Source organism: Prinia subflava, chromosome 5, assembly GCF_021018805.1.
Source record: "Prinia subflava isolate CZ2003 ecotype Zambia chromosome 5, Cam_Psub_1.2, whole genome shotgun sequence".
Taxonomy (NCBI): Eukaryota; Metazoa; Chordata; class Aves; order Passeriformes; family Cisticolidae; genus Prinia; species Prinia subflava.
Genome location: NC_086251.1, coordinates 46,662,159 through 46,675,034, shown reverse-complemented (window position 1 = coordinate 46,675,034; position 12,876 = coordinate 46,662,159). Strand labels below are relative to the sequence as shown.

Here is a 12,876-nt window from a genome sequence, read left to right as displayed (position 1 = left end):
AATATTTGCAGATTTTGGTCATATCCCAGGATTTGTGCTTGAACTGTGAACTTACAAATGCTGAAGGCAAGAAAAGAACTCCAAGTTCATAAGAACGGATCATCAGTTGGCTGCCGTTTTTCTCCAGAGCTCCCCAAGCTGCTTTAGATAGATTGGCACTGTGAAGAGAACCAAAGCATATTAGTGAGGCCCAATCTTCACGGCAGAAAATGTTTGTTTAAGTAACAGCATAGCAACATCCTTCTAGCAGGAGAACTTAAATTCAACCAGAATACTCTTCTCACAAAAAGTGACTTGGTTGTTATTCCTTATTGCTATTTTTACAGCACAGTGGGAGCAACAGAGACAATATGTAGAAAGGCATTCATACAACACATGTGGATAATTATACAAGACTATTTCTGTCATACAGACCTACAAGACAAATTCAGCCTTTTGAATCTTCTCTGCACATTTCAGAAAGGAATTTGGTACTGGTAAATAGCTTCAATTTGATGACTTAAAAAGATTAAAGGCTAGCTCAATTATGACTAGTTATAACACACAAGACTGAGTTTGCATTTGCATTTTAGTACGGAGTGTTAAACAGTATCTTTTGCTCTTGGCATTTTGTTCTTTGATCGATTTATGAAAACAAATACTTATCAAAGAGGTTTTGTTTCAATTTGCTATTCAGCACTATGCTGTAGTTAATCTTCCATCAGTATCTACTACAAAGCAAATCAATTTGGGAGTCAAAAAATATATGCAATTCTGTTGTCAAAACCTACTTCTACAGCACAATACAAAATTTACACATTATGTTTCAACTGATGGACATACTAGATGCTGTTTGGTAACAGCAAACGGTGGAACAGAAGAAGCATGAGAAGAAAATAAAGCTACCATGAATTTCTGTATTAGGCGGAGTGAGCACATTTAAATGACTTAAAATCTTTTAAAAAGCACATTAATCACTACCACTATTGCAGGCAACAGTATCAATGAGTGATGAAATTTTTTAAAGAGACCAAATATAAAGACAAAAAAAGTATTAAAGTAACTGAACATTTAAGAGTAAGGACAGATCATAATCTGTAGAATAAAGGTTTGCATAAAAATCAGTTTTGGCGAAACTGAAATACATCTGTATTTTTTGTTCACAACAAGACATTCTCCCTTCAAGTCAAGAAATTTCTCACTTCCTCTTTTTGCTTCTTTAACAATTAAACAACAGAGATATAAAGCCTATGCTTCAAGGCAGACTGCTAAACAACTCAATCTGACAAAAGACCAGATTCCAAAACCTAGGTATCTGTATGTTTTATAACAGTAGGGTAGCCCAAAGATAACTTCAGGTAACCCAAACTCTATGTATTTTGTAGAAACCAGCACATTCATACCATACTACAACATATCTTAGAGAAACTTAACCCAAGATTTAAATATATTTATCACTTCAGTTGGTGTTGAACCCCAAAACTGGCAGTCACGACTCAGACAAGATTTTAGTGGGATTACCAACAGTTCCTGACATAATCATTTCAATCTGCAGCCTCAAATGGGAATATTTTGTCCATATTTAATGTTTCTCAATGGAGAAACATTAAATATGGACAAAAATTCGTATCATTAATTGAAGCACTATGAGGGTTACAGAAGTAACTCACCTGGGCCTACAGTTGACCCCATAAATAAAAAAAACCCCATATATAAAGTTCTTAAGTGAGAGTTGTACTGGTGAGATGTTTACCTTGTTACCAAGAACCATGCAATCTTCTGGAAGTCATGAGAGAGTCTCATGTATGTCTTAATGTGAGGTATAGCATGAGTTCGACCTGTGACTTCTGCTGACCATTTGCTAGAAAAGTAAAAGGAATTCTTTTCATACAGGGTTCTATTTTGAGGTCTAAAAAATACTCACCATACTACAGCACCATGATTTCAGCAACACTACTTATACTTGTCACACTCAATACTTATTTCTCCTAGAGAAAATCTTAAAATATTACATTTAACTGAACTGTTAACAATTCCACTAGTAGTCAGAGGGGCAGGGTTTTTTTCCTTACAATCAACCCAGCGAGATACTCTCCTCAGTGTGTCAGGTTTTCCTAACAAGTTTTTTCCAGTTTCCTCCGTTCCAAATAGCACTCAAGGAACTAAGTCTAAACTTCTGGCCAATAAATCTTCTTTGAAAACTATTAATGGTTATGACTTTAAGCAACTGAGTTTGGCACCAAACTAAACCTCACAGAATTCCCCAAGTTTATTACAATTTATTATCCATGACAAAAAGGCAGGGAGCAACTGGTAGATTGTTGCTGCTACTCTTCCTCTTCCCATTTCTGTGCCTCTAAGCTACTGAGAAATTTGAGGGTTTAAGAGAATAGAGGTCATATCTATGTGTATATAAAAAAACTAGTTTAAAATAACAAGCCATTGCTGGATTAATTCAGCATCACCATTGCAGAACTAAATCATAAGCAAGCAGTAAATATATGTACATAACTGAAGGTATGTAGTCACGGCATTAAACACTTTATATTCACAGCTGTTAGTCCTCACCCAAATTCAGGAAGAAAACTTCTTAACACACCTTCCTTCACCCAGAGACATTTCTTTCCTCAGACTTGAAGGAAGATTCTGGTTTCAGCTGTCACAATTCTGTTTCCCTAACTTAGCATTTTCTTCTAATAAGCAAATCAAAAAGAATCAATTAACTCTGAAAAACTTAAGTGCCCTGTGTTCCTCTAAAAGCCTGAGCAGACTGACTCAGAAGGGTTGGAATTATTTGCCTATGTTGACTTTCAGGACTAGCACTTACATACAGTGCACTTAAAATTAAGAGGCTTTGTATTCCATGGGTAAGGACCTAGTTACTTTAACAAGGGTATCTCCCCTGATGAAGGAAAAAAAACCTCTGAGAGTTGGTCCGGTATTCTTAAAGGGCAGGAGCTGAAACACTTTGTGTGTTTGATGCAAACTAGACTTCTTTTTATTTTGATGCAAGCCACATCAAAGCCTGTTTCTATAGGACAGATTAAGATATATATGATCCAGAATTAGTTGACTAAACTTGTCTTCTTCTAAAAACTCCACACTTTCCAATACATATAAGGCTGAATCATGACTCAACCACCCTGGTTAATAGCTTTTCTCTCATAACTGACAGTTTAGGCAAGCATCTTTAAGTTGACAGGACAAAAGTAATTAGGTAACTCCAATAAAACTGTAAAAATGAAGAACAGGAAAAACAGTAGAACTGGGAATTTAAAATTGATTTTCTTTAGATTTACCTCACTGCTTTACTCCAGGACAAACTTCTCCCCCCACCACTAACTGCAGTTATTCTGAGATACTACATCAGTCTACTGCCATTTTGCTTTCTTATCTTAAGACAGATACAAGTAGTGTGCCTTAGCAAGAGTAATACCACTCCCCTTCTATCTATTATGTACAGTTCTCTAACTGCAGCTTGATTTCATCAAAAGTGATTGAAACTCCAATTTTAGAAAGTTAGTATCAGAAAGGGGAACATATATTTTGGCCATGTTTTCCCTAGTAGGACAGCACACAAAGATTAAAAGGGGAAAATGCATGCTAGTTTTGGCTGGGATGGAGTTAATTTTCTTCATACTGCCTGGTATTAGGTTATGTTTGGATTTGTGCTGGAAACAGCACAAACACACAGGTATTTCAGCTGTCACACACAGCCTTTTCTGCCTCTCACACCACCCCACCCTCTAACAGGCTGGGAGGTGACACGGGCAGGACAGCTGATTCCAGCTGACCAAAGGGATATTCCAGCCCATACACCATTATGCTCAGCACGTGAAGCTGAAGGGAGAAGGGGATGATGAGGGCCTTTATCTTCCCAAGTAAGGGAAGATCAGGCATGACAGAGCACTGCTTTCCTGGGGATGACTGAACATCTGTCTGCCCATGCGGTGTGATGAATGAACTAATTTTGCTTTGCCTGTATGAGCAGCTTTTGCTTTATTAATAAACAGTCTTTATTTCAACCCACAAGTTTTCCCATTTTACTGTTAAGATTCTCTCCCCTATCCCTCTAGAGGGGTGGGAGAGCCCAAGTAAGGGCCTAAGTGGCACTGAGCTGCAGGCCAGGACTAAACCATCACGAAGTCCTGGAAATTTAACTGTACAGACATACCAATTAATAAACATACAGGAATAACTAATTTTCTACAACACCACCTCTTTCAGTACTTAGTTCTCTTACTTGAAGTACTTACTTCAAATCTATCTTAAGATACTGGCATCAAGTCCTGAGCAGAATTAAAACAACTAATACCATTAGTTTCAACCTAAGAGAAAACTACATTCTCTGTGTAGATGCTCTGCCTCTCATCTTTTATGATTTTAGGGGAACAACACTACTTCTGCAAACTGAAAAGAAAACTCAATACTTATTCAAAACTTTATAAATCTAAAGAACATATAAAGCTCTAATACAACAATCATTATGGATTTTTCAGGCGTATGTCAAACAAACTCTTGTCAAACCAACTTCTTCCACTCTTTGAAAATAAAAATTTGACAAAGTAACTGCACATAAGACATAAGGCACATGGCATTAAAAGCTAATCAATTAAAAAGAACGTTAAAATACAATACTTCGTCTACTATTAAAGCTGATTGAATGTTTTGAAAGCAGCAATTAACAAAAGTTATTAATCGTTGCAAATCTGTCCTCATAAATTAGTAATACTGGAAGGAAAAACAAGCAATAATACCAGAGAGAAAACTCTGTAAATTACTGTTTACAAAATAGCTAATCAAACAAAGCAGTCTAGTAATCATTTGCTACAATCAGAGAAGTAAAAATAATACTAAGTTTAGTCACACTATTTTTTTGAAAAACTACAGTTCAGAGCTGCATTATAGGTTAAACACACTCAACTGGCAGAAGAGAGAAAAAAAGCCCAGAGACATTATAAAAGTTACATGCCTAGGGCAGACATCCTGCCTCTTCAGCTGAGAGGCTACAGGACACCATTTTCCAACTCCATTTATCTCTCCCTGCTTGCAAAAAGGAGTTATTCATTCTCCTTTACTGTAAGCATAAAAGATTTGTGGTTTTTTTGATTGCAGCTCTGGTAGAATCCCTAGTTTCCTACTGGTTTCATACTATTTTCCAGTATGAAGAAGAATTTTCTAAATTCCTCTAACTCTTCTACTGCCCAAAGGCTTGCATTATAGCAAGTCTTTCAAACAGCTTATGTTGTATTTACACCTAATGAAACCTGCTGTTTTCTGTGTGCCCCAGGTTCCACAGATAAAAAGCTGCTGTCTGTCTCCTGCCCTGTGGTGACAGTTTACATGCAGGCTCTGCTCAAGGGCTACTGTCCTGCAGCTGGGTAGTCACCACAGAGCAATTATGCCACTGCTATCTGCAGCCAATCTGACAGATGAACTTGAAACAGCTCTTCTGCTGCTGGAGCAGGTCCCTGTATGTCCAAGGAGACAGGTATGTGAGCATTTTCTCATTGAAAAGGAATGAATCAGTGAATTCTATCATTATTAGGTAACATTCCGTGTACTAAATAAGAGACTAACTGAAAAAAGGTTACATTTTTTTTCTAGTAAGATTCTCATGAGGTATGACTACAGAAACTGAATTAAGACTGCACAAACACCCCCAGATTTATGATTTTTTACTTTTTGAATCACAACTGAACAATTTTGAAAGCTTCAAGTTGACTGCAGCTTTCTTCCTTTGCTGAATGTGTTCAGAGGACACAGTTTAAAGGCAGGACACAAAGCCTCACATGCTTTCTGCCTGAATTCCTCTTCTTAGACATTGAAGCAATGTCTAAGAAGAGGTTCACAACAGCAATCACCTTCACTCTAGAATGGAGGATGCTCTCTGACACTAGCAATTCTATTTCAGTCCCCTGAATATATACCCAGATGAACACAATCTTACTTGGTAAATTTTCTTACTAGAGCAACTTTCACCCAGAAGAGTTAAAAGTTTCTGATGAAAGGAATGGGAAGTTGTGGTCTTGTAAGAGGTTACAAGTTCTATTAATTTTTTTTATCTTTGCCAAACAGCTTTTCCCATTGTTCTCTAAACATGCATAAGTTTTTAACGATTCAGCCTGAGGGAGACATCTGGCATGGAACGTGCCACACTGTTAGAATTCAGCACAACTAGTAGCACATGGAAATAGAAATTCTTAATAGAAAATGTCAGGCATCTTTAACAAAAGATATTGCCATAAGGGACTGAGAATTTTTGCAGCAGGACTGCCGCACTTAAAAGAAAAAAATAAAGCAACCACCAAAAAAAGCTTTCCTAGTCCTGTTGTGGCTCCGTTGAAATCCCATTAATACAGAGGCACAAGTGGAGAAAGTGAAATACCACAGAAAGTTAAAAAAAAAAGAAGTAACATTATTCCTGTTCAGAGAAAAAAATGTTATATAAAAGTTGACAGAAACCTAAATCCAGTAGCAATTATCCCATATATACTTTTAAGTAAACAGTATGTTTTCTACAAACTGTTGGGAGATAAGACCCAGCAAATAAAGAACTAAAGGCCTTTATTTTAAGGAATTTAAAAATATGATACTTGTAACTACTTTCACTTATTTGCTTTTAATACTCAAACACTATAACATTCATTACAACTTTAAACACAGTCTGAAAAAAAAAAACTCAACAAAGAATTGAGTTTTACTTACTGAAAATAGGAATGCAACCACATCTGTTTCTGTGCTGTCTGTATACTGTAGGGAAGTGAGCCACCAGCTTAAGGAAAAAAACAGAACACGTACATTTATTTTTTGAAAGACATTCTAAAAGAAGTAAGCATCTTAGGGAATAAGTTATCTGTCCTACCTTCATGAGTTACTTTCAAGAAATTTTTAAATGCTCCAGTAGTATAAAATAGCATATACTTGCTGAGGTTTTTTCCATTCTTACAATTTAGCAAGTTCCTAAACACTATACAGCACATTTACACTAGGAGAGACAGGAAGTGTATACAGGGAGAACTATGGGTATTTTTTTTATATGATATTACTTGATATCAACAGGCTGGAATCACTACCCATACAAACTAGAGGAAAAATAGCAGGCAGCTTTCAGAAGAAAGAACAAACCTTCCAAATCCCAGTCAATGTTATTTTAAAAAGCAAGAACTTCTATGATGAAATTATATTTGCATTGATTCGGCCTTTGGCTAATGCACGTTGTGATTTCTTGAAATGGATTTAAGAAGAGTCAGCCAGGCACACTGAATTATATTAGTGTTGTGTAGTAAAAGCATGATGCAAAGCCTACTGTATTCAACACGTCCTAGAAGACACCATAAGAACCTATTACAAAAGCTTTACTACTCTCAGGAATGCACTAACTGCAGGAGTCCACAGAACTGTTCATTTGCACAAACACAGAATCCTGTAATTCACCAAGTTATTTCACAATAGGAAAGAAATTACACTAAGAAGTCACTGGGCTGTGGATAACCAGATGTATTTAAAGCCACTGTAACTTAATTCTGGGAAGCACATACCTATAAATTCTCTGGCTGCAATTTCTACCTAACCAGACAAAAACTTCTGGAAACATTCATGCTAGTTCCATGTTCAAAATCCACCAGCTGCTAGAATTCAAAAGCTACTCTCGTGCATAGGAGCATAGGTGTCCAGCTTGGAACAGGAACACTTTTAATGCTTCAGCAAAGCCAAAGAATCACTGAAGTTGAAAGCATCGTCTGGAGATCATGTAGAATCACTCCATGCTCAAAGCAGGGTTGAACAGAGCACACTTTTCAGTACAGTATCCTGTCAGATTTGAGTATGTTCAAAAACACAGACTCTACACCCTCTATGAGCAACCTATTCCATTTAAACATCAGAAAACAATTTTGCTAAGCACAAATTGAGATACAGGAGATTCCCTGTACATATATTCCCTGTACGTACATATATTGCCTTTGTTCTTTCCCTGGTCACCACACAAAGCATTTGCCTCTACATCACATCTTCCCATAGTTTATATTGATATACACTGATAAGGTTTCCCAGGAAAGCATTCTTCTCCAAGTTCCAAGAACTATCCAGCGCTCTCAGCCTCTCCTCCTATGACTGATGCTCCAATCCCTTATTCATCTTTGTGGCTTTCTGCAGTACTTTGGTTCAGTATCTCCATATCTGTACTGTACTGATTGTAATTGTATTGTATTGTATTGTATTGTACAGCACTCCAGAAGTGCTGGAAGTGCCAGAGAGGATAGCTCACTTCCTGGCAATGTACTTCCTAACACAGCACAATTCTGCTGGCCTTCTTGCTACAAGGGTGTACTGCTGGTTTATCTTCAGCTTAGGGACCTTCTGCAAAGGTGTTCACCTCTGTTAACCCCAGCTTTCACTCGTGCCTGGGGTTACTCTTGCCCCAGTACTTTGCACTGCCTGAGGTTGCAGTGCCTGAGGTTGCTGTCTGCCCATTTCTGCAGCCTGCACAGCTCCTCTGACTGACTGCATGATCATCCAATGCATCAACCACTCCTCCCCAGTCTGCATTGTTTGGAGCCTCCCTATAGGTGCACTCTGCCCCACCATCCAGGTCACTGATGAAGACACTAAGGCACCACGCCAGTACCAGGGCCTGGCACATGCCACCACTAGTGGCTGACCCCCTGCTGGCCTCTGTGCCAATGCTCACAGCCTCTGAGGCCTGGCAGCTCAGCCAGTCTCCAACCAGCCCCCCTCATCAGCCTGCACTTAAACACATCGTTGTAATGATGTCCGAGGAGACAGTGTTTAAAGACAAAGGGAAGCTCAACAACATCTAGGGCAGATCCTCATTCATCAAGCCACTTATCACAGAAGGATGTCAGGCTAACTGGGCATAATTTCTCCTTTAAAGTCTATGCTACTGCAAGTCACCCTGTTTTTTCCATAGTATGTTTGGAAATATTTCCAGGATTCCTTGTTCCATCACCCTCCTAGGGATCAAGGTAAGGCTGGCAGGCCTATGGGTCCCCGGATCCTTCTTCTTACCCTTCCTACAGACAGGAAAGAATTCTTTTCTTTCAGTCCTTATGAATCTCTTCCAATTGCCTTGACCTTTTGAAGACTTGTTTTTGATTAACAGAAGCTTCCCTGTATCAGAATACCACAGTACCCATTCCTGTTTCAGGCTGCCTGGAGTTATGCTTTTACAAATATGACTTAATGAAAATAAAATGGGAATAATGAACAGATCAGCTGTATATTACAATATTAAACAAAAAAAAGACCAATAACATCTTAGCCTCCATTTTATCTGGTGTGCAGAATGACATGGCAATCAAAACAGGAGAACTTGACACACCCAAACCTGAATTTCCTGCCAGAATGAAATTATGACTGGAGTAAGAGCACTGGGCAAGAGCTGTTGTTTGCCTATACAGTGACATAGGAACATGGCTAGGACAGACCGAGGTTACATACCAACCCCCACAAAACCTCTTCTATTCAACCACAACAGAAGAGCTGGAGTCAGAGCTCCAGCAAAAGCAGTAAAATTCTACTACACTTATTCTGTCATATTCTCAGCAAGATGAGAATTTCATGTTCATTTAACATCAGCCACTGAAATGATTTGGCAGGACATTATGACCACAAAAAAGCAATTAAATGGGGATTCATCTGCTTACCAGGATAGCCTTCTAGACTTTGCCTCACATTGTTCACAGTAGGATAAACCTTCGTGGAGGTAGAACAAAAAGCAACTTTAATAACACAGCTGTAAGTAGACAAGCTGTCATTTTTCAAACACCTTAAAGCAAACTTGAGAAAAAATAAATACTAAACCCTTCATTTTTCAGAATTAATAAATTTACACTGCAGCTTACAAATACAATTGTGCCAGTAACACAGAAAGTCTAATATTTTTACCACTCTTACAGAGCTAATCAAAACTAGCTAGCAAGTCTCAAGTAATACTACTTCAGCCACTTCCACAGTAGCCAAAGCTAGTTCTTAACATTATTTGATGAGACTTTAGTCTCACACCTCAAGTATGAGATATGAGTATGCAGGGGCAATTAGCACATGGTAAAGACATAGTCTGACCGTCATTTTTCCTTCATTTAACAAGCTCCTGGCACAAACTTTTCTGCTCCTCCCCTTAATTGTGCTAATAACCAAAGGTATTAATGACTAAGGATTCTGTTACATCTCAGTAGGAAAACCAGCTACATCTACAAAACCCAAGGAAGACGAGCTATGGAATGAGAAGATAAATTTGATGGGATGATATATCATCTAGTGTCATGCAGATGGAAATTATGGTGCATTTTTATAGCAAACCATACACAACTAAACAGCATTAAGTGCATATATGTAACTTCATGATGAAAACTCGGTTACTGCGTTTGAAAAGTTAAAAGCAAACCAATGACTAAGATTTCCAAAACAAATGAGTGAATGTTAAATAAAGGTCACCAGCATCTGAAGGACATACCAAATGAATTGGGACATCACATTTACGGAAAGTTGTCGCGGTGCTGCCTGCAGCCACCAGGCTCTCCTGGAACTCTGAGCACAGCCATTTGGACCCATCAGCTCCCATTGAACCGATGCTTGAGAACTGTCCAACAAGAGGCCAGGATTCCTGTGCTGGTATTGACACAGCATGCTCCTTCAAAAGCTGATGAGGGGGAATTAAAACACTGTGAGACTTCAACACACAAAGAACGCCTCAATCAGTTCGATATCACTTTTGACATCACAAATCTTCTGTAATTCACTCCTGATAATGAAGGAGATGGACATTCATAGTACATATTTAACTTTGCAATAAAAATAATCATCAGGCTTTCCAAATAAACTCACTTCAAGAGAAGATTAAATACTACAAGTTTTATCCAAAAGCACCAAAGCCAATCATTAAATACTGGGTGAAAAGAATGTTAGCAGCCCTTTCTAAAAACATGAAACATTAGCTTCAGAAGTCACAATAAATAAAGCAACTAAATATTTTTTAGTTGGTGGTTGTTTGCAATAAAATTCCTCATGTATCCTAAAGCCATGACAGCCAGCTACAATAGAAACCTACAATAAGAGGGGAAAAAACAACAATTGAAGAGAAAACTGAAATGATCCTTTTAGAGGAGTTCTTCAGCTGTGAATGGAATTTAAAGCCATATTAAAAACAGATGGATATAGACAAATACTAAATTGTATGTAGTTGCCACCTTTACCCCACTCTAGAGCAAACACAATCTAATGGCTTCAGTCATCAATGTAGTATCATCAGGTCTATATGCATTGTCACTACAAACCTTTTTAAACCACAGAAACATTTGCAACAAGATCTTTCTCTCTTACAAGCTTTTTCTGTTTTATTTTTCTTCATTCTATGTCTAACTAGCCAAAAACCATCAGACAACATGCACCAGAAAGGACAAGCTCATGAGCACAGGGATGTCTATAAGAGTAACCTCATGTTGAAAAGCAACGTGATACATAAATATTCTGTAGTCACAGTTTACCACAGACAGTGTTAGAATTTTATATAAGATTCATGACAGTATTTGAATTAATGCCACTTCAGCAGGAGGCGCAGATTAAAAATTCTGCAATCACGAGAAGCCATTAATAGATGACGTGAAAATACCTCATTAAATTCTGAAAAAAATATATAAAAAAACAGGATCCAAACCAAACAAGAAGGGTCCCTACAAACTTGATATATGCAATCTTGAAGATTTATCATTTTGGCTTACCTAAATAAACATAAGACCTGCAAAGGCAAGAGAATTCACCTGTTAACGTAATACTGTCATATTTACACCTAACCACATCCTTAAGTCCCACATCTACACATCTGTTAAATATCTTCAGGGATGGTGACTCCACCACTTCCCTGGGTAGCCTGTTCCAATACTTGACTCAATAAGGAGCCCTGGGGAACACCACCTGTGACTGCCAGCTGGATGGAACTCCATTCACCACTCTCTGAGATCAGCCATTGAGCGAGTTTTCTACCTAGCAATGAATGCAGCCACCCAGACTAGGAAGGGACAGTTTCTCCAGGAGAATTCTGGATGAAGCAGTGTCCAAGGTTTTACTAATGTTCAGGCAGACAACATCCACAGGCTTTCCCTCACCCACAAGGCTGTCACAGAAGGAGATCAGGTTAGCTAAGCAGGATCTGCCTTTCATACTCATGCTTATTGGGCCTAATGACCGGGGTATCCAGTCAACTGGGACCTCCCCAGTTAGCCAGGACAGCTGACAAATGACTGAAAGTGGCTCAATGGGCACTTCTGCCAGCTACCTCAGTGGATCCCATTTGGTCCCATGGACTTGCATACATTTCAGTGCTGCAGCAGATTGTTGACCAGTTCCCCTTGGGTTATGGGGGTTTCATTCTGCTCTCTGTCCCTGTCTTCCACCTTAGGAAGCTGGAAACATGGAGAGCAGGTCCTATTGTTAAACAGAGGCAAAGAAGGCACCAAGCACCTCAGCTTTTACCTCATCCTTTGTCACTGTGTCTCTCCCTGCATCCAATAAATGATGGAGAATCTCATTAATCTCCTTTTGTTGCTAATGTACTTACAAAAGTATTTTTTATTGTCCTTTTCCTGAGAAGACAGATTAGGTGAAGTTCTAAGTTGCAAGCTTATACATGTTATTACTAACTTTAGTATGTATTAAAAGACTGATGATGACAGCTGGAAAAATTGGAAGGAACTGAAGAATTCTCTCCAAAATTCTATTTACATTTTAAAGGATATTAACAGAAAATGTTACAGTGTTGGTACCTTTCTGAGCCTAAGATGGCCCCACTTTTCTTTATCACTGCCTTGATATCGTCCAGGAGTAGAACCAAGCAGATACACTCTAAAAAAAGGAAAAAAACCCAACAGATTTTTGTAG

At 38.3% G+C, this 12,876-nt stretch overlaps 1 protein-coding gene across 4 annotated transcripts in view; it reads right to left on the bottom strand.

Moving 5' to 3' along the window:
* TDP1 (tyrosyl-DNA phosphodiesterase 1) overlaps positions 1–12,876 on the bottom strand; it is a 45,919-nt gene that overhangs the window by 21,782 nt on the left and 11,261 nt on the right. For all 4 annotated transcript variants that reach the window (XM_063399194.1, XM_063399192.1, XM_063399195.1 and 1 more), the window contains exons 9-14: positions 12,762–12,840; positions 10,457–10,642; positions 9,648–9,696; positions 6,688–6,754; positions 1,733–1,840; positions 56–158 (exon numbers count right to left, since the gene is read on the bottom strand). In XM_063399194.1, the coding sequence (XP_063255264.1) occupies positions 56–158; positions 1,733–1,840; positions 6,688–6,754; positions 9,648–9,696; positions 10,457–10,642; positions 12,762–12,840 (592 nt within the window). The remainder of the gene's footprint in view (positions 1–55; positions 159–1,732; positions 1,841–6,687; positions 6,755–9,647; positions 9,697–10,456; positions 10,643–12,761; positions 12,841–12,876) is intronic.